The 22,728-nt window shown below is 38.4% G+C and overlaps 1 protein-coding gene across 1 annotated transcript in view; it reads left to right on the top strand.

The window, feature by feature from the left end:
* Window positions 1–4,780: 4,780 nt before the first annotated feature.
* LOC126484135 (CCR4-NOT transcription complex subunit 10-B) overlaps window positions 4,781–22,728 on the top strand; it is a 150,791-nt gene continuing 132,843 nt past the window's right edge. The window contains exons 1-2 of the mRNA XM_050107515.1: window positions 4,781–5,526; window positions 8,625–8,775. Of these exons, the coding sequence (XP_049963472.1) occupies window positions 5,254–5,526; window positions 8,625–8,775 (424 nt within the window). The 5' untranslated portion in view covers window positions 4,781–5,253. The remainder of the gene's footprint in view (window positions 5,527–8,624; window positions 8,776–22,728) is intronic.

The raw sequence follows: 22,728 nt of genomic DNA, 5'->3' as shown, positions 1-22,728 counted from the left end.
TTTTGTGTATCAAGGTCTATAACTGTAATTAATGAAGCTGACTGAGTGACTTAACAAACAGAAAATTCTACAGAAGTACATCAATGAACACATTTTTAAGTCTGGAGAATTAGCACAAAATGTAAGAACTCCAGCATTAACATACTAAGTTTTGTCTAACCGAAATTGACATTCAGTTAAATAATTTTTGTCATCAACCCAGAATATCCAGACCAACTTCATTTGGACCTATGGATTTGAAATATTTACATACAAGGGATAAGGTAGAAGCAACAAAGCGTCTATAACTTGATTGTGACAGTGATTTGTTACAATGGGACCATTGGGAGTTTTACTATTAGCCATGGTCCTATCAAGATAGTGTGAAGACCATCCATCACCAACAGTACAAGCATAGAGAGAGTGCAAGAATGGATCAGATGACAAAAAAAAAAAGAGAAAAGCAAGGAAAAAATATGGTTTAAGAATTAACCACAGGAGGTACATGAGTTCTCCAGCCCTTGTGTTCCTGTCTTCTGCCTACAAGAAGAAGACTTTTCCCTGCCTACAACTGCAAAAGCGTGCTACTGTCTTGGAGTCATTTTGTACAAGTAACATCATAAAGAAACAACTACTGCCAAATGGTTATCTATCACTAACATGATTTATATGACAACTGTGCATTTAGTTCATGTAACTGCCCCTGTACAACTGAGTTCAGTAATGGAGTAATTGCCACTATTTTGCTACCGTACTGTAGGATCTCAAAGGTCAGCGATGGGCACTGAAACAAATATTTTATTTGATCAAAGGCTTCCGATTTTTTATTGGAGGGAGACTGTTTGAACTAGAGTGCTCCAAAGTATTTGAGAAAGTATCAACTGAACGAAAAACAGATCTCACATATATCACAAAATTTCATCTACCTTCAATTTCCTGTTAGGAAACACCTTAAATGAAGCTAGTGAAAAAAAGTTCAGCAAGTTGAAGATGACAAAAAAAATTCATAATATCAAATGAGTAGAGTGTCAATCATAGCTGATTTGTCGACGACACAGCTACTGAAGTTGGCTTCAGTGACTTAATCAATGAGTTTTTTCGCTCAAACAAGATGAAGCAAAATAAAATTATAATAAAAACATCATTTTTGCAAAGGAATGTTTTCTGAAATCTTCATTATAGCAACTTTATTTCTTACAAGGAAGTTATAAACTATTTATAATTGATGAGGATCAAATAAAATCTATTCTTTCTTATACATCATAATAGAATCAAAGTGTTGTAGCTCCCATAAAGATTAAGATATATATTTTTATTTAAGCTTTGCTGTTTAGACAGTATATACAACTATCAGGGGAGGGTGGGGCTAGTGTGTACATTTTTTATATTTTGTGTTTTATCTTAAAAACACTTGAGGCAGATTTTTTAAATTTAGTATCTTTGGAGTAACCAATTTCCACCCTATCAGAAATATTAAACCAATTCTCCATATCCTCAACATTGTGATAACCAACTAAAAAAAAACAAGATACCTGCAATCTGTCCACATTTACTCCATGGTGGGATAAGTGTAGACATTGCCTGAAATTGCTTGAGGTAAATGTGGACAGTGTGTTACTGGTATAAAGAAAGTTAAGTTTTTCAAAAAAGTATTATGTATATGTTAATCATGCCATACATATCAAAATCAACCTAAAGAAAAATTGTTTTCGTTTTTTGACAAATACTGTCCATTTCAAAATCAACATTAAACCACAGTATCTCCCATGCTTTTGTGGCCCAGTTGTTCCTGCAGAAGGCAGGACACAAATAATATCATGCATATCCACTACTGACTCATCTTGGACAATTGGGAACACAAATCCAGATCCCTTTTTTCACAGCTAGGAAACACACACTGCCCCTTTCCCAACTGCATTATAACTCGGAAAACATAATATTTATAAGTCTTCTTGGTGGTGAAACAAACCAAAATGATATCAGCAGACCTCACTTCTTCATAATCTGTCAGCTTTTTAAGGTTCGGGCATGATCGTCTTCTCTTTCACCGTGTAGCCCATTCTCAGGAAGGGTTTCTGATTCATTGTCTGTATCATCACTGATTTTATTTTTTGCAGAGATATTCAATCTCTTCTTGTTCTGGAACAAGGTCTTCCTTGGAGCTCTTCTTATCTTACCCACCACTACTGCTTCCAGTTCATCTTTGACTGCAGTACTAGTGTAAACTGCAGATTTATTTTGCATTGATTTTCCCTCCCTCCTCAGAGCTACTGAGAAACGCCTATCGTCTTCAGGAACTGGAATTTCGTTAGGTCCGCAGCTGAAGTGGAAGGTGAAGCATCATATGAAGTTGCAGATACCACAGGAGAAGATGTATGACAATCTGGTGTACAGGCTGTTGACTGCTCAGTTTCTTACAATAGCTTGAAATGTTCTTCCGTGAATGATATCCAATTAAATGGCCACGATTGAGGCACCTTGAAGCCAGGTGCAATATTTTTTGAGTAAAGGCAAATGAAAATGCTATTCCACAAAACATGCAGATCTCTGAAATAGTGACTGGGAACTCAGGATTCATCCTCATCCACTCAGCCATTGCTGTTCTTAGGTGCCCTTAGACAGCCCAAACACTGTGATATCTAGTGGCTGCATCCTGTGATAACAATGTGGTGGGAATGTCAGAAGAGTGATTCCAATATTCCTGGTCATATTGATAACATCAGTGCTGATGTGACTTGCATGGTTGTCCAGAAGTGTTAGTAGGCTATTATGTTTGTGACAACTCATCCACTTAGCTACATGCTTTAGAGCTTAAAGGAGCAATTTGGTTGTGAAATATCCATTTGGTGCACCATCCAGAAATTTGTCCTACATATCAACTCATGGAAAAATGAGCTATGGCTGCATTGCCATCCCTGAGGCCTAACAGACAGCAAACATGCTGACATTTTCCCCTGTCTTGTGAGGCCCCCATTCCCACCTGCTCCTGCCATCTCCTGGATTAACTTTAGGAGGCTGCATTACTGTGAAATGACACATTCATCCAAGTTCATTATTCTGTCTCGAGTGAAATTACATTTGTCCAATGCACTCAAAAGGTTGTCAAAGGAAAGGTTAATATTTATTTTGTCAAATGGCGCATCCCTTGCAAAACTCATATTTTCAGGTCTATGAAGAGAGAGCTCCAGTTGTCTCTATAAAAATCCATACTCCAGTGCTATGTGTTCCTAGGGCAGTTCTTTTTTTTCCCTTTTTTTCTTGTAGTTTTCCAGCCTTCATGTACGCCAGTTCATGTGTTTGGTTGTATGTGAGTCCATAATGTAAATTCAAGGCCTTCATTAAGGCTAGTAAATCTTCTCGGGGTGTATAAAAAGTTTGTATTTGGATTCTATTGTATCCATTGTCTGGATTTTTTTCTTTGTCTGAATTTCGAAAACTGCTTCCATCACATGGATCTCAAAAAAGTATATAATGTAGTCAGGCCCAATATACAGAACAGAAAAGGATTTTTGATACTACACAATTAGAACTGTTATATTTATAAGACAACTGGTTAACAAAAAGCAGTAGAATTACAATATGTTAATCTAGTTGTTTGTGTACTCATCTGAATATTTTTTAGCTGTGGTGATGTGTTCCTGCAGCATAGATTTCTTTAACCCAATTTTATCCACTGTTTTTCAAATACTCTCTTTTTAAAGAAAACTTCTTTTACTGCTCTCTGAACTTTTTCTTCATCAATATTAGCCCTGTCAGTTTTGCAGATATATGTCGTCAGCATCTACAGTATAGATAATTTACTTAATAACTTATAAAAGTGAAGTGAAAGTTACAAAACTGAAAGTTGGCACCAGTTTTAAATCAGTACAGGGTAACAGTGGACATTGTAGACCCCTACCCATCTGTGGTTGTCCAAGGGGCCATTTTGGATACGAAACCAAGTAGCAGCGAATATATTTTATTTGGATGAAATATTACACAAGAATAGATTTGAAGGTTCAAAAATCTGGACAAATTTGTTTGTACCCACACTGTAGCACTTTCTGAAAAAAAAGAAAAATTCTGCCCAAAAATCTAGTCAGATATTGACACGATTCCGAATTAGTGCAAGGATTGCAGTTTACTTTAAATGTAAAGGTCGCAGGATACTGGGAAAATGTAGTCAGTTAACAAAGCCAAGAAGCATGTAACTATCTAATTTGAATCATGTTATTGTCCTTTGTTCCCACACAACTGTAGGTTTATAAATTAAAGAACACATAGAATGGGTTGTAATATTATGAAAAGAGTTTCTTATACTATACCAAGTACAGTGTGAATCACTTTACTGAAAACTTTCTTGGTTGTTCAAAGGTATCTTCGGAGTATTTTGGTATAAGGGACTCTCAGTCTCCAGTGGCATGTTACAAAGTAATTCATTTCGTTTGGATTTTTGCCCAATTAGTTCTGTATCTGCACTGCACTGAAAATTGTACGCAACACTGCAAATGTCGACAGTACAAGCTGTGGGTCTTGTTTCCATTCACTCAGGCTCTTGCTGTCGACAACAGTAAAACGTTCCCTACCACACTGCCTTTTAATCTGCATTCAGCACTGCTCAGTTATGTCTAGGGTTTTGTTGCCTGGCGATGTGAGTCATGCGTTAACAGTGATATGCGGCAGTACTAGGAAAAGGTTTAAAGACGAAGAGTTGATTAATATTCATGCAACGGAGAAGCGCACCCAGTAGATCAATTTTATAATCGATGGCACATCTAACTTTCTCGCCAGTCATCTGTGACTACGCTCAACAGTCAAAGACATTGCTACAGTTGTTTACATACACGCGAGTGTGTCAGTGATTACGTTTTACAGTCTAGCTGCTTTTTAGCGTTTGTATGTTACTATGGATATAAACGCTACTTTCAGCGTTTGTTTCCTGGGACAGTGTATACTATGTGTATTTAATTAACAAAGTACTTGTATGATTATCGTGGCTGGTTCTATAACGTTTCAAGTTTCAGCTCTATAGTTTTTTTCAACCTCGTATTACCTTTCAAATTGTTTTACTGTTGTTAAACTGGTAGCCGAAAATCAAGGGCTCTTTTAAACCGTTTTGCCTTGTGAAATCAACAATGTTTCGGTACCTGATTCAAAATTTAAATTACAAAGAAGGGTAGTAGTCTCTAATACTACTGCCTGATGCTGCATTTATTAATTAAATATGAGCTGGTTTCCTTGTAGCACATAGGCAGCATAGATATATACCTAGTATATTCTGATTAAGCGTCTATCATGGCAGAGAGAGAAGCAGAAAGTGAAAAGTCGAAGACGGAGGCAGCTTCTACTCCTGTGATTTCGGAGCAGGAAAGGGAATGGGCACAGGCAGCATTAGCGGACTTTAATAAAGGAAATTTTTCGTCATGCATTCAATACCTAGCAAAATTAGAAGCGGCTCGACCACAGGATATTAAAGTGTTGCATAACAAAGCAGTGGCAGAGTATTACAAAAGTGAACTAAAGAAAACGGATCTATTCCGCAAAAATATGAATTTAGTTTGCTCTCAGGTTTGTAATTTTTCCATCTTTTTCATATATCGAATGAGTCCCTGTACTGACATGATTTCCATATTTGCTTTGCTGAATTTTTTATCGTTTGTTCGAAATTGTTGGATTATTTGCCTGATAATCAATGTTCAACGTCTGACTTCGATAACTTCTTGTCAGTATTTTGAGGGATACTCTAACATGAATCTACAGGTTAAACCAGAACTTCACAGACAAACTTTCAGAGGTTGTTCAGGATCACCTTATGAGTATTTTAGTTGGAAAGACCGATAGTCTCTCTGGAGCTCATTTCAGAGTAATAATGTAATTATGATTTACTTGGTTTGTTAGTGCAATGATCCTTGTTTCTGTGAAAATACCTTCACAAGTGTGAAAAAGCATTAAACTTAATATGTAATAACCAAAATGTACAACCCACAAAACAGAGTAACACAAGAACCCTCGGACCCTACTGTGATGCAGATGCTATCAGTGCAGCAGTGGCTCAGCGTGGTGTCCTTGTGTTGCTTTTCCATTGTGTGAATATCAGTCAACTCTTCATCTGTAAACCTCTCCCCTGTACTGCCGCATATCACTGTTAACACATGATTGACATCACCAGGCAACAAAACCCTAGACATAACAGAGCAGTGGTGAATGCAGATTTGAAGGCAGTGTGGTAGGGAACATATTACTGTTGTCAACAGCAATTATCCTGAGGGAATGGAAACAAGACACAGTGTTTACTACCGATGTTTGCAGTGTTGCGCACTATTTTCAGTGCAGTGTAGATACAGAACTAATTGGTCAAAAAACCAAACAAAATGCAATAACTCTGTAACAGGCCACTGGAGACTGAGAGTCCCTTGTACTGAAATACTCAGAAGATACCTCTGAACAACATCAGAAAGCTTGTCAGTGAAGTTCTGATTCACACTGTACTTGGTATAGCATAAGAAATTTCAACCCATTCTGCGTGTTCTTTAATTTATAAACCTACAGTTGTGTAGTAATAGTATTATGATTCACATTAGATAGGTTAGTTAGATGCCTCTCGGCTTTGTTAACTGATTATGTTTTCAAAGTATCCTACAAACTTTACAATTAAATCAAGCTGCATCCAGGCTCTAATTTGGAATTGTGTCAATATCTATATTTGTGCAGCCCTTTTTTTTTTATATAAAAAGAAATTAATGCACTATGGATAACTGTTATCATATACAAAAATTCTGAAATTACTATTAATATTTTCTGTCGTGGACAGCAATGGCTCCAACACACTGGGCCAAAACATACCTGTAGTTACTTCAGCTGCTGTTGATGACCATTCATCCAAGATAACATGCTGCATTCTCTGTACCAAAAAAATCATCAGTCCAGTCACAAATTTAGTGTGAGACCCGTATGACCATTGTTCTGTTAATATGCATAAATGTATTACTGAGACATATGCATATGAGAAGTCAAGAAGTATTGCATACACTTGATTTCATGATCTAAGGCTTTCTCACTGTCATATGAGAAAAGCATGAGTTACGTTCATGTGAGCAGTGTTTTTGGAATCCATGCTTGTTGGCATGGAGGAAGTCATTCTGTGTGAGGTAACTTACTATTTTTAAGCTATGTTCCATAACTCTACAGCAGGTGAATGTCATTGAGATTGTACGCCAGTTTTGTAGAAACTTCTGCTACCCTTCTTGAAGGCACTGTTGCTCTGTGATTTCTTCCAACCACTAGGCGCAGTTGTTTTTCATGTGAATTATGGTTAAAATGAGACCTGACTCAGCTGCAGTTTTGGTTTATAATCTGACAGGGATTCCAACATAGTATGAAGCCTTGTTTAAATTTAGTAATTGCAGCTGTTTTTCAATATCACATAGTGAGCATATCTGCTTTGCTTTGCAACCCTCAATTTTAATTTGTGAGGCATTCATGACTGTCTGTACGCAAAATTGATGCCACTGACAGCCTTTGCTGTTGTCCCCATTTTAACCTGCCTCAGGCACCTAGGATTTTAATAATAATAATAGCAATAAAATGCACAAAATATCACAATAATATGAGGGCATGCTGAAAAAATAATGCATCCAAACTTTTTATGTGAAATCTCTTAAAGCTTTTTATTCTACATCTTTATTCTTAATGTCTACATATTTATTTCTCAACATAGTCACCCTGGCGATGAACGCATTTCTCTCAACAAAAGTTCAGTTTGTTGATACTGCCACTGTAGAATGTTTGACTTTGTTGACGGAATCACAGCCTCATCTACACTTGTACGACTTCATAACAATCAAAGTGAAGTCCGTGAATGTGTTTTTTAAGTTTTGGAAACAGATGAAAATCAAATGGGGCCAAGTTGGGATATGTGGAGGAATACTGACAACAGTGAGTCCAAGGTGTCAGATTGTTGCTGATGTTGCAGTGCACGTGTTTGTTCTGGCATTATCATGCTGAAGGAGAGGGTGCTCCATGTGTGGATAAACTCTTCAAATTCATGCTTTTAGTTTTCTGAGTTTACAGTGTGCCAACATAATTATTTTACACACTGGCATGTTACACACTACAGCCCAGAGTCCTCTAGCGACAGAGGCTTGCCACTTGCATCATTGAAGTAGGAAGGTCGACTGAGTAACATGCATAACATGTTAGACCTCACCTGATCTTGAGGACAGAATAAAAACTTGGAGGAAGTACTTTTTAGCACGCTATTGTATAATGAGTTGTTTACATCAGTGCTTATTACTTTGTTCTAGAATAACTTCCGAAAAATTACAATGCAGAAGTGTACATCACTTGAAAACTATTTTCAAGACTTTTAGTTTTCATGCTGCTCTATTCTCAAATTTGGAAATTCACACATGAAAAAATGGGAACACTTATAGTCGCCCTAGTAAAATATTCTTTGGGGAGGGAGAGGTGCATGTGCAGTGCTCTTTTTTTTTTTTTTCTTTTTTTTTTTTTTTTTTTTTTTTTTTAAAAAAATTGCTCCATGTTTTCTGCTATAAAATATCTGATGTGTGCTTGATTTTTGTTTTAGTGCTCACAAAGTAATATATTTATTAGGCCTACTTTCATCCAGTTCTCACAAATATATAAACATCACTTGTCAATTTCAGGCTCATATCAACATTGAAGACCTGGATTCATTAGAAGATGTAGAACATTGTGTTATATATTATAACCAAGCTGTTCTCTTATACCACCTGAAGCAGTATCATGCAGCACTCAAAATCATGAACAAAATTTTCAGCTTTATTGAGCCAATGGGTATGTATCTATCAATTGCCTTATTGTATTTACTATATTAATGGGCTTTAGGAAAGTGTTTGATCCCTCCCGTCTGTTTTGACCCATGACGTCATCAATATGATGGAAATGCCTACTTCCAATGTATACAAAATGGCGATGAAGTCGTCACTACATACACATGCCAACAAATGGAAACAAAAATAAAGATGCTACAAGAACATATCACTCCAACAAGGAAATGAAACTAACTGAACAACTGTGGGAAATAGGGAGTTAGGTTGGGTGGGGACCAGCTAAACATATAACCATACAAAATACTGCATAATTCCAAAATAAATATTATTAAAAAACAAATTTCAGCTTAAGACGTAATGCTACAGCCACAAAACCAGCAGGAATCGTACACTTCACATGACCTATACAGCCCAAACAAAGCCCACAATACCAAAAAGCCAACATCTTCAGTTTTGAAAAGCAGAAACAGACCTTTCCCTTGACCTATATAGCTCAAAAGTAGTCCTTGATACCAAAAAACCAACACCTATAACCCCAAAAAATGGAATCGAACATTTTTGTGATGTGTATAGCTGAAATGCAGTTCTGAATACCTACTGGCAAACCACAATCACAAACTTCACACACCTACATAACTCACAAAGCTCCACTTAAACCAGAATTCCAAATATTCAAAAACCTTTATATGCACTAGCTCAATTAAAACTCAACTGCAATATTATAAATATAAAACAGACAAAACATTAAAATTACTATAGAATAAAACAAAAATAAAAACTGCTTACCAACAAAAGCCCCCGACAAAATCATCAAGGTTATCTGCCGGCCCCTCCCTCCTCTCTCTCTCTCTCTCTCTCTCTCTCTCTCTCTCTCTCTCCCTCTCTCTCTACCATAGTGATAACTGACACTCAAATGAACCCAATACCAAGGCAACATGCGGCGCCAGAGGGCACTATCAAATACAGCAACAGGATATCTACAGACATGAAACAACTCAAAAACACCACACTACACTGGCATTATACATCACAACACCATTCCATCATGGCTCAAAGCCGTTGGGTGGAAATGGATGCCTCCAATGACCATATTACTGTATATGGTATGGTAAAAGTTACACAGTAGACCCCACCTTGCATTTTTCATAGTGGATGAGCATCAAAATATTTATCCAAGGCTTGTCCATTGTCAAATATATGTGTCTTGGATTTACACTGTAGTTTCAGTTCTTATGATGAAAAACATATTAATGATGTTTAAATATGGCACAAATGTAAATATTGGGCTATGCAAAAGGTCAGTCTTTTAGCACAATCTTTATTTGGTTTTCTCATTTGTTGGCTTCGCCAGCTTACAACCAAATTATGAGCTTTCAACCGAACATAGACTGGCTACACTACAGATCAGTCTGTTGCCACAACCAAGATTTTGGAGGGGGGGGGGGGGCAGACTTTGTATTATTTTATGCATATATTTCCTTATAATGCTCTAGCATAAAATTTACATGTATATTTGACAAAATTCATGTAGCATTTACTGTCTACAGATGGATAAATAAAATAAAAAAATATGACCATTACTGATGAAAGAGAAATGGATAAATAAAATAAAAAATACGACCATTACTGATGAAAAAGAAAAATACTTTTGGAGATATAACTAATAGGAAAAGTGATAATATTATGAAAATTATGGATTGCTAGAATAGAATAATGATACTGTTTTGAAAAGGATAGATTGCTACTCATAGCTGTATGGACGCCATTATCATTAAACCATATAGTAAAGCTACATGCCCTCGGGAAACATTACGGCTGTAGTTTCCCCTTGCTTTCAGCCGTTCGCAGTACCAGCACAGCAAGGCCGTTTTGGTTAGTGTTACAAGGCCAGATCACTCAATCATCCAGACTGTTGCCCCTGCAATTACTGAAAGGCTGCTGCCCCTCTTCAGTAACCACACGTTTGTCTGGCCTCTCAACAGATAACCTCTGTTGTGGTTGCACCTACGGTACGGCTATCTGTATCACTGAGGCACGCAGGGCTCCCCACCAACAGCAAGGTCCATGGTTCGTGGGAAGGATCTATAAATAGCTAAAATGGTGGGAGGCTCCTGGCTCCTGGTTCCAGGTTGCATGTAATTATTGACCAAATTTAAAATGCTGTCATGATCTATTCATAAATAAATCTTACATTAAAGATTTAACATAATAAGATAATTATTAAAGTCAGAAAGTTAAGCCAGTGTAAGTCATGGTGTGCAAATTACCCACACTATACTCATCCAGTATTTTAGAAAGAGAACTTGGTGCCTTCCAATAAACTTTCAAAACATTTTCTCACTGGAACCCCCCCCCCCCCCTCCCACACACACACACACACAAAATGAAAGGATAAAAGTTTTTTCACTTACTACATTTTAGCACACGTCATGTTTTTAGTTTATTATTTCTATACTACTTACTCTTCATAACACATTTTTCAGGCAGTATCCACATATACCACTGAATGTACGAGCAAAATTGTCTCATAGCATGACACGTTTCAGGAGGTATGATGTCAAAAACGCTGAGATCCATGAAAAATTAGCTTTTCTTGAAATGAAACAATGGAAACTCCAGGTTGAAGTATTAACAATATTAGGAAGAAGATAGATTGCTATTCAGTGTAAAGATGACTCATTGAGTTGCGCACAGGCACATTGAGAAGACTGTTGAGCATTACAGTTCTCAGCCAAAGTCGTCTTCTGCAAAGAAAACACACACACACACAAACACACACACACAAACAGATACATGAAACTTCCTGGCAGATTAAAACTGTGTGCCCGACCGAGACTCGAACTCGGGACCTTTGCCTTTCGCGGGCAAGTGCTCTACCACTGAGCTACCGAAGCACGACTCACGTCCGGTACCCACAGCTTTACTTCTGGCAGAAGTAGCTCAGTGGTAGAGGACTTGCCCGCGAAAGGCAAAGGTCCCGAGTTCGAGTCTCGGTCGGGCACACAGTTTTAATCTGCCAGGAAGTTTCATATCAGCGCACACTCCGCTGCAGAGTGAAAATCTCATTCTGGAGACAGATACATATTCACACAAGCAAGCATACCTCATCCGCACATGACCACTAACACCAACAGCTCTGACCGGAATGTGACTGTCATGTAAATAGCAATCTGGAGTGGGGCAGGGAAGGTGAAGCGATAGCAGAGTATGGGTGGGTGGAGATAAAATTGCTGTCTGATGTTGGATGCACAGACTGACTGCCTGGTGAGGCTGCCAGGTGAAGGGGAAGAGCAGGGAAGGAGGAAGGATGGATGAGTGCATGGGCAGGGGACAGTACACAGTGAGGGTGAGGGGACATGAAAAGGGAGGAGGTGAAAGGACAGAGGGGACAGAAATTGTTGGGTGGGTTCCTGTAGGCTGAGGCCGGAATAATTTCAGGAGCAGAGAATGTGTTGTAAGGAGAACTCCCATCTGTGCAGTTCAGAGAAGCTGTAGATGCAGGTTAGGATCCAGATGGCTGAGGTTGTGAAACAGCCATTGGAATCAAGCATTTTATGTTCAGCTGCATGTTGTGCCAAAGGGCGGACTGCTTTGCTCTTGGCCACAGCTTGGCAGTGACCGTTAATCCTGGTGGACAGCTTGTTGCTAGTCATACCAATATAAAAAGCTGTGCAATGTTTGCAGCAGAGCTGGTATACAATGTGGCTGCTTTCACAGGTGACTCAGCCTTTAATGGGGTGAGAAAAGCCTGTGACTGGTATTGTTAAGCACTCCCAAATAGTGAGAGGCAAACATACGGAAGGAAGGAAAATAAGAGTTTACCATCTCACCAATAATAAGGTCATGAGATACAAAGTATAAACTCTGAAAGTGCAAAGAAAATTACAATACTTAACTTTTGCAGTTACACAGATGTGTCACAAGCAAAGGGCAACATACAAAATAATCAATCTTCTTCAGTATAAACAGTTCCTAGTCTGTGGTACATAGAGTATGCAAGCAAAGTAACTAGAGTTGACGCTGCTGTACAAGTGCATAATCTTGAAGCTGCTATTAAACTTTGGCATCACCAGTCGGTCACGGCGCTTATGTCCTCTTCACAGAGGGGCCACTGCTGTCACGTTGTTGGCCTGGAGAGGAGTTGGTCAGCGTGCGATTGGCTGACGTATTCTCACAGCCATCTCTTCTCTATCATTCCTGACTGGTGTGCTGGTGCTTGACTTTACGCCATAACAGAGAGCACTTAGAAACTTCCAAGAACATATAAACATAATGTCAAACCTCTTTGCACTTTATCATTAGCCTGCAAGACACATAGTTAGAGTTTTGAATCTCCAACCGTAAAGGTTCTACATGCTTAATGTAAAATATTTAACACAGTAACTCATGCACAGTCAGACATTTGAAGCTGTTTTGTACATATGAGTTTGATTCTTTATAGAGTTGGAGTTGGGGTTATTGGTTTATAGCCTACCTAAAATTGTAGTTTCTCTCAAGAACATGCAGTGTATGCTTCCGATATCTGCTTTTATACTTGTTAATATCACATATATTTGTCTACCGAGTGAATGGCACTGTGGTTAAGGCACAGGACTCCTGCTCAAGAGGAGCCAATGTTTAGTCGCCCATTCCACAACAATGTTTTAGGTTTTATGTTATTTCCTTCAGTCACTCACAGATAGTGTCAGTATGGTTTCCTTGAAAAGATCATGGCTGATTTTCAGCCCCATTCTTGCACTTTTAGAGTTTATACTTTGTATCTCAAGACCTTATTATTGGTGAGATGGTAAACTCTTATTTTCCTTCCTTCCGTCTGTTTGCCTCTCACTATTTGGGAGTGCCTAACAATTCTGTGTTCAGTGTGTCACCTTGCATATACTATGTGATCAAAAGTATCTGGACACTTGCCTGAAAATGACTTACAAGTTCATGGCACCCTACATTGGTAATGCTGGAATTCAATGTGGTGTTGTCTCACCCTTAGCCTTGATGACAACTTCCACTCTCACAGGCATACGTTCAGTCAGCTGCTGGAAGGTTTCTTGAGGAATGGCAACCCATTCTTTACAGGGTGTTGGACTGGAGAGCGGTATCGATGTTGCTCGGTGAGGCCTGGCACAAACTCGGCATTCCAAAACATCCCAAAGGTGTTCTATAGGATTCGGGTCACGACTCTATGCAGGCCAGTCCATTACAGGGATGTTATTGTCGTCTAACCACTCCACCACAGGCCGTGCATTATGAACAGGTGCTGGATCGTGTTAAAAGATGCAGTCACCATCCCCGAATTGCTCTTCAATAGTGGGAAGCAAGAAGATGCTTAAAACATCAGTGTCGGCCTGTGCCATGCAAAACAACAATGGGTGCAAGCCCCCTCCATGAAAAACATGACCATACCATAACACCACTGCCTCCAAATTTTACTGTTGGCACTACACACACTGGCAGATGACACTCACCGGGCATTCGCCATACCCACACCCTGCCATCGGATCGCCACATTGTGTACCGTGATTCGTCACTCCACACAACGTTTTTCCACTATTCAGTCCTCCAGTGTTTATGCTCCTTACACCAAGTTAGGTGTCATTTTGCATTTAACAATGTGATGTGTGCCTTTTTTCTCACCTTGCGCTTAACTGTCATAATACTTGCAGTGAATCCTAATGCAGTTTGGATTTCCTGTGTGATAGTCTGGATAGATGTCTGCCTATTACACATTACATTCAACTGTCGGCGGTCTCTGTCAGTCAACAGACGAGGTCAGCCTGTACACTTTTGTGCTGTATATGTCCCTTCACATTTCCACTTCATTATCACATTGGAAACAGTGGATCTAGGGACATTTAGGAGTGTGGAAATTTCACGTACAGATGTACGACACGAGTGACACCCAATTGCCTGACCATGTTCAAAGTCCGTGAGTTCCACGGAGCGCCCTATTCTTCTTTCTCACGAGGTGTAATGACTACTGAGGTCACTGATATGGACTATCTGGCAGTAGACAGCAGCACAATGCACCTAATGTGAAAAACATATATTTTTGAGGGTGTCTGGGTACTTTTGATCATGTAGTGTACCTATATTAGTTTTAACATCTTTGATTTCCTTGGTAAAAGTGATCATATTTAATGTTTGAAATGCCATTGCTAACATATTTTCATGACACGTTACAAGGCTATTGATCATTACTCTACATTGCCTGAAATGACATTGCATTATTCTGAATAGATGTGTGTATTGCGTCCCTGCTTCTGACATGAGTGTTGTTGTGTTGTTGTTGTGGTCTTTATTTCGAAGACTGCTTTGATGCAGCTCTCCATGCTCGTGTAACATGTGGAAGCCTCTTCATCTTTGCTTAACTACTGCAACTACATTCATTTTACCCATTTATTATAATAAAGTCTTGGTCTCCTTTTACAGTTTCTACCCCCACACTTCCTTCCACTACCACAGACACAATTTCTTGATGTCTCAGGAAGTCTTCTGTTAATCAGTCTCTTCTTTTACACAATTTGCACCATAAATTTCTTTTTTCCCCAATTAGACTCAATACTTCCTAATTAGTTGCCAGTTCTATCCATATAATCTTCAGCATTCTTCTGTAATGCGACATTTCAAAAGCTATTTTCTTCTTGTCTGACATACTTATTGTCCACATTTTGCTTCTGAACAAGGTCTAACTCCAGACAGATAGCATCAGAAAAGGCTATCTAACACTTAAATTTATGGACTGAAGGAAGGACAGGCAATGGCTCCTAGATGGCGGAGAAGATAAATCAGTGGGGAAAGTTGAAAATTTGGGCTGAACGTGGACTCGAAAGCAGATTTACTGCTTCTCATGAACAGTTGCTTCAGCCATCCAGACACAGCCCTGACCGACACAAATTTCCAACTTATCGTCATGCTCTTAGCATAGTGTGTGTGTGGGGGAGAGGGGGGGGGGGGAAGGGGGGGGGGGGCGTGTGTGACATACTCACGGCCCAGTAATCCCTTCTGTGGAGATGCGTACATACATGAACACTACATCAGTAAAGTGAGGATAAGTTGAAAATTTGCATCATTCAAGGACCACATCCAGGTGGCTGAAGCAGTTAAGGCAACTGCTCATGAGAAGCAGTAAAAAAAAGTTCTGGTCCGGCACAAATTTTCAACTTTCGCCGTTGATTTATTTCAGTGCCCACTAACAGCCATTATTTGTATATACTTATATTTATATTCAGTGGTAACAATTTTCTCTTTTTCAGAAATTTTTTTCTTGCTACTGAAGTAGTGCCCACATATGTGTGGATCTGTGCAGAAGAGTTTCTCTCCCTCCTCCCTCCCTCCCCCTCCTCCCCATCCTCCCACTCCCCCTCCTCCCCATCCCTCCCTCCCCCTCCCCCCTCTCTCACCCCTCTCCCCCCCCCCCCCACCAACACCACCACACACACACACACACACACACACACACACACACACACACACACACACACTTGTCATTAGTGTGAGGATAAGTTCAGTCAGGTACTGTACCTGGATGGCTGTAACCATTAAGGCAACAGTTCATGAGAAGCAGTAAATCCAGGTTCAAGTCCTGGTCCATCACAAATTTTCAACTTTCCCCATTGCAGTAAAGTCAATGAAATGAAGCAGAATCTCACAGATCAACGACATCACTTAGGAATGACATAACAAACACAAAAAATGCACTTGAAAATGGGAATCATTTCCCGAAATGCGCCGTGCAAAAAATAAAATAAGGAAAATCATAACTGGTAACTGATGAGTTATTTATAAACAAACCTATTTTTTCCACAGTTTCAGGCTTTCAGAACCATTTATAATGGATCAAATCAGTTTGATGCATGGTACTTGATGTCTGATGCCTAAGACAGTGAATTCTAAATACCTTGGCTGTCTCTTGGCAGTCTATGATATTGTCACTATGACTTAATGTAATTCTGCAGGCACTCATTTAACTTTCCTACTTCTCCATAAATAGGGACCGCTAAATCGTAACTGTTGTCCTCTCAACAGAATTTTTCAAACTGTGCTCCATAGTGTAATTGCAGAAAGAATACTGTGCTGATTGTAGGCCTGTATCAGTGCAGCGTCAGAGCTATCAGAGTGTCTGAGGCCTGTTGCCTTTTCTGCTGGTCAGTGGAAGGATTTCCACCTTTGCCAGTACTAGACTGATACAGTGTAGTCCCTGGTTGACAACGATCTCTGTGGCTGCTGGCGACGGTATTTTCAGATGAATGTGACTCACTGATGGGGATGACAAGAGAAGCAGAAATTGGTCCCAGTTTGAGAAGCAAGAATAAGAAAGTTAACAGACTGTGGAGAGAAAGCCAAGAGATATTTTGGAGTTAATTTTGTGCATACAGGAAAGTGCAGCAAGAAAAAGGCATTTAAATTTGTGAAACAGATGTTTATATACTTCCTGCAGATAATGGCCATGCCAACATATTTGTTTCAGAAAAAAGGTGTTGGTGGCAGGAGGAAAAAGTCTAAGCAGCACAAAAAGCAATTTCTTTCTTTATTATCAATATACTACAATCACTATTAGCTATTCCACCTCTCATGCCATTGGGATTATCCTGTTGAGTGACTATTGAACTACATGGAAGGATTATTTCCTTCAGTATTCTTTAAGTGGGTGTTATTAACTGCTGGCAACCAATGCTGGCTTTGCAAGAGCAAGACTAAGTATTTACGACTGAAAGACTTGTCTGGTGTAGTGGTAATTTTGTTTATGGGCCAGAGTTATAATTGAAAAATCAGTGGACAACATTAGGTAACTGAATATCATCACTTCCATATAAATTAAATAATTTAAGCAGCACAACCCACTTTCCGGCATCCTGCAGCACCCAAATGCTGCAATAGCTCCTGAGAATAGCTTTCTCATACAAACAGAAAAAAAAATGGCAGGGGGACTGTAATTCATTATAGGTCAGATATTTTGCCTCAAATATTTATACGGTATGTACGCAACCAAATGTATGTATGTATTAGTGGAAAGTCCCTATAGTAGTTCCTGAGGTTAGCCATATATAGGCAGAAAAAGGCTGTGGGGGACTTTAATTTGTAACATATATAAAAGGAAACTCTTTGTATTTATGTATAGATTCTGGTGATAATAACTTCCTGTAGCTTATTGTCCTGGTGTAAATCTTTCAATTGGTTGTCACTTCAGCACTCTGTGTCTCCCTAGCCAATTATGTGACTAGAAAAGGTGACGTACCATTTAATGTAGGATCCAAAAGTTTTCATTTCTAGGGGAACCTCGTGGTAGGTTAAGAAAAGGGAGATACAAATCCTTGGTCTGACCAGGATTCAATTCTGCAACCTTTTGGTTACTGAGCCTGCATTTCACTGCTAGACCAACAAAACCAACTTTCATTCAACTCTGGGAAAATGAGACCTACAGTTTAATATGGAGTTTTAACCACATTTCAGTTCTGATAAATTTGTACATCATTGAGAGGTGAATACTAGGTTAAAAGACAGCACTGAAAAATCTGTGCTGTGTCTGTGATTCAACCCTGCGACCTTTCAGTTTTGAGGCACACACTAGACCACCAGACGTGACGCAGATCCTGTTCAAGCTCTGCTTCTGTTTGGAGTTGCAATGGCTATACTGCTAGATGGCAATGCCATTCTTTTCACACCACAGTGCACTTTTAAATCATCATAGTTTAGCAAATTTCCATGCAATATTTATAAACTATTTACAGAAAGTGTACTTGTGAACAATTATACAGACAGAAGTGATCAGGGAACTTCAATGTATATAAATAGAGAAGAAAAGAAGATTGTGTCCACTACTTTCTCTTTGCTGTTTTTCACCACTGTACTTCATCTTCTATATAGTTCTCCTCTGTCTCTGTTCTTATTTAATTTTCTTTTGATGTTGTGCCCTCTTGTAGAATTTCATTTGACACCCACCCTCCCTATTTTACATTGTATGTCTGTTTCACCTTTCTGCTCATTTTCCCTTATTTTACTTGTTCTTGTAATTTGAACTTTATTGTATCTCCTCTCTTCTATTGGGACAGCTGATAATTTTCGCATCATTCCTTAAGTGGTGTATTGATGTATATAGACCCCCACACCATATGCGATGCACGCTCCACCCAACACCGTGCTTGTGGCACTGCGTGTAATAGGCACGAGTGACAACGATATATTGCAATCGAAGATTGTCTCACAACCATTCAGGCTGCCGACACCATAAGTGAAAATGCTGCGAGTATTCACAATAAATTAAAGGTTACTAAAAAAATGTGAAACATCAAATACAAAAAAAATAGTTTCTTATTTCTAGAGATTGAGCACTATTGACATGTATAATGTTTTCATTTCACTTTAAGGTGTGCACTTTGCACATTTATCTAATTTTAATTAATTTTCATGGCGGAAGAGGAACAATTTCCCAACGGCAGAGAGAGCGGAAGAGCTAACTCCAGGGCTTACTACCTTGGTTTTAATTTCGGATTCGGGGCAACCCGATCCCCCAATTTATTATCCAACAATTACTGCAAAGCATGATGGGAACGTCGTCAAAGATAGACACTACTCCAAGAGGTAGACCGAATGGCAAATCCTCCGTTGTTCGTAGAAACAATGCAAAGGGGTCAAAGGATTTTGGAGGACCCCAACCAACATGTATGCAGCCCTCAACACTGAAATTTAAGAAAGCAACTATGTTTGCAACCCTAAATGTAAACTCTCTAATTAAAGTAGGAAAATTGAAATTATTGATTGAAAAGCTGAACCAGAAAGAAATTTTAATATGTGCATTACAAGAAACAAGGTTTTTAGATGAAACTGCTTTAGATTTTGAAAACTACCGTTTATTTAAAGGAAAACCAGGTAAAATCTTAATGAAACAAATGCCATACCTGGGAACAGCATTTCTGGTACATCACTCAATTTTAGATTCAGTTACTAACTTCTACTCGAGTTCTGAGAGACTATCCATTCTTGAGATTAAATGTAAAAACAAAGGATACTCTATAATCAACTGCCATGCACCCATAAACCAGGACAACAAAAATAACCCGGAGAAAGTTGAAGAATTTTGGGAGATACTTGAAATGGAACTGGATAGATGATCAAAGAAGAACATAAAAATGTTAGTAGGCGATTTTAACGCACAAATAGGAAGGGAGAAAAAATACCATGGAACAGTAGGCCTCTTCCCAGGTCACAAAAGAACTTCAAAAAATGGAGAAAGGCTTATAGAGGTATGTAGGCATTTCAACTTGAAAATAATGACAACACATTTCAAAAAGCTGAGCCGAAAAACTAAAACATGGAGATCACCAAATCCACTTCTCGGAGAATTCCAAATTGACCATGTGGCTATCTCACTTCATTGTCAAGAAGAAATTCAAAACACTAAAGTGCTGAAAAGCCTTGATGTTGATTCAGACCACTATTTGACTACGATTAAATTCAGACCACTCCCATTTCGAAAAGAGAAGAAAACCTTTTACAAAATTCCAAAATATAACACAGAAACGTTAAAAAATGAAGAAATTAAACAACGGTTTCAAAGAGCATTGCACAAAGATAGCGATGGCATATCCACAATAAATAAGGAAGCGGGATGGGAGGAGATCAAAAACGAAATAGTTGAAATAGCAAAAGAAAATTGTCTCGTGAAAAGAGTAAGAAGACATCCATGGTGGGACAATGAATGTGATGAGAACCTGGAGAAGAGACAAATTGTGGCAGAAATGGAACTCCACAAAAGATCCTCAAGATCTTGACAATTTTAAAATCCAGAGAAGAGAAACAGCTAAGCTTTTCCGTAATAAAAAAAGAAGACAATTTCAGGATAACCTAGAACAGATTGAGGAAGACTTTAAAAGAAATAATTCTAGAGATTTCTACAAAACTTTTAGAAAACAGCTAACCAAATACCAATCCCCAAATTTATGTTTTAAAGATGAAGAGAACAAGCTAGGTTTGACAAACAAGACTAATTGTGAAATATTAGCAAAATATTTCGAGAATCTACTAAATTGTGAACCACCCAAAGATAAAATGAGTTTTGAAAACCACCGAAATACTAATACCGAGTCAAAACCTCCAGACGCTGAAGAAATAAAACACATAATACACAGTCTAAAAAACAATAAAGCCCCAGGTGAAGACTCCATAGTACCAGAAATCCTAAAAATAATGGATACCAACCTCCCACAAGTTTTGGAACATATGTTTAAGAAGATCTGGGACGAAGAAAGAATTCCTGAAGACTGGCAGTGTGCCCTGATACACCCACTACACAAAAAGGGGGATAAGATGAATGTTAATAATTATAGAGGGATCTCGCTACTACCAGTAGGATACAAAATTTTGTCAAGGAAATTACTTCAAATCGTGGAGCCAGTTCTGGATAAAAAAATAGGTGAATATCAAGCAGGTTTTAGACAAGGTAGATCCTGTGTTGAACAAATATTTAACCTGAAAACACTAATTCGTTACAGAATCTCAAGAGGCCAGAGATTTGCAATAGTATTTGTAGATTTCAAAAAAGCATACGACTCGGTAGATAGAGAAACATTACTGAAAGTATTGGAAGAATTTGGGGTCGATACGAAAACAATTCAAATTATCAAACAGACGCTAACAAACAGTAAGGCCAAAGTTAAATTTATGGGTGAAATTTCAAGGAAGTTCGAAATTAAAACAGGTGTTAGACAAGGTGATGGTTTATCCCCAATCCTCTTCAACAGCGTACTGGAAAAGATATTGAGAATATGGAAAGAAGAACTCAAAGGCACCAAGAATGACATCAGAATTGGAACAAAAAAAGAAAAAATAGAAGTGGACTGTTTAGCTTTTGCAGACGATCTGGCAATAATTACAGAAAACGAAGAAATAGCTCAGAACTACCTGGAGAAACTACAAGAAGTTTCGGCCAGAGCTGGACTGCAGATTTCATTTGAAAAAACCGTGTATATGTCTAATCATAGAAATAACAAGAAAAATCTTATTACTAAATACGGCAATATTAAGAGAGTAGAAAAATTTAAGTATTTAGGTGAAATAATTCAAGTGAATGGTTTAGACAAGAGTGCAAACCAGGCGAGAGCAAGGAAAATGGAATTTGCTTTTCAAAAAACCAAAGACATATATAACAAAAAAAACATTTCGATTCAAGCTAAATTAAGACATTATAAAACTGTCATTAGACCAGAATGCCTGTATGCATCGGAGTGCCTAACTCTTAAAAAAAGGGGGAAATAGAAAACATGGAAAAGAAAGAAAGGAAAATTTTGAGAAAAATATTAGGACCGAGAAAGATTGGAGAAGAGTACAAGCTAAAGAGTAATAAGGAAATATACAAAACTATTGAGAAAGTGAGTGAGGCAATGCGTAAACGCAGACTAACGTTTTATGGTCACCTGTCGAGGATGGATGGAAACAGACTAACAAGAAAAGTGTTTGAACATAGTAACAGGAACGAAAAAACCAACAATAAATGGATACAGATGGTGAAAAAGGATTTGGCCTATTTTAATGTCACCCGTGAGTCAATCAGGGACAGGGAAAAGTTTAGACAAATAGTGAACGAAATTAAGTGTTTTCCAGAAGAAACGAAACTAAAGAATAATAACAGGAAATGGTCGGAAGAGCGGAGGAGGAACCACTCGAAAATGATGAGGAAATATTGGGAAGAGAGAAAAAAAGATCAAAAAGCCAGGCAAGTGAATTGTTGAACGTGGTCCAAAGATGGCCGAAATCGAAAGAAGAAGAAGAAGAAAAGTAAAAGATGTTATTAAATTGTGATTCAGTGTTTGCTAAGTAACATTTACACATGTTAATAAACATGTAATGTAAATAAAAGTAAAATAAAGTTGATTCCAACAAGATCTGACTCATGACTTTATGATCACCAGATTTCTACACTGCTCATTCAGTTACTGGCAGCTTTGTTAATAAGGCTGAACTGTTTTGT

This window comes from Schistocerca serialis, chromosome 6, assembly GCF_023864345.2.
Source record: "Schistocerca serialis cubense isolate TAMUIC-IGC-003099 chromosome 6, iqSchSeri2.2, whole genome shotgun sequence".
NCBI classification, from domain to species: Eukaryota; Metazoa; Arthropoda; class Insecta; order Orthoptera; family Acrididae; genus Schistocerca; species Schistocerca serialis.
This window is presented reverse-complemented; position numbering and strand designations above follow the sequence as displayed.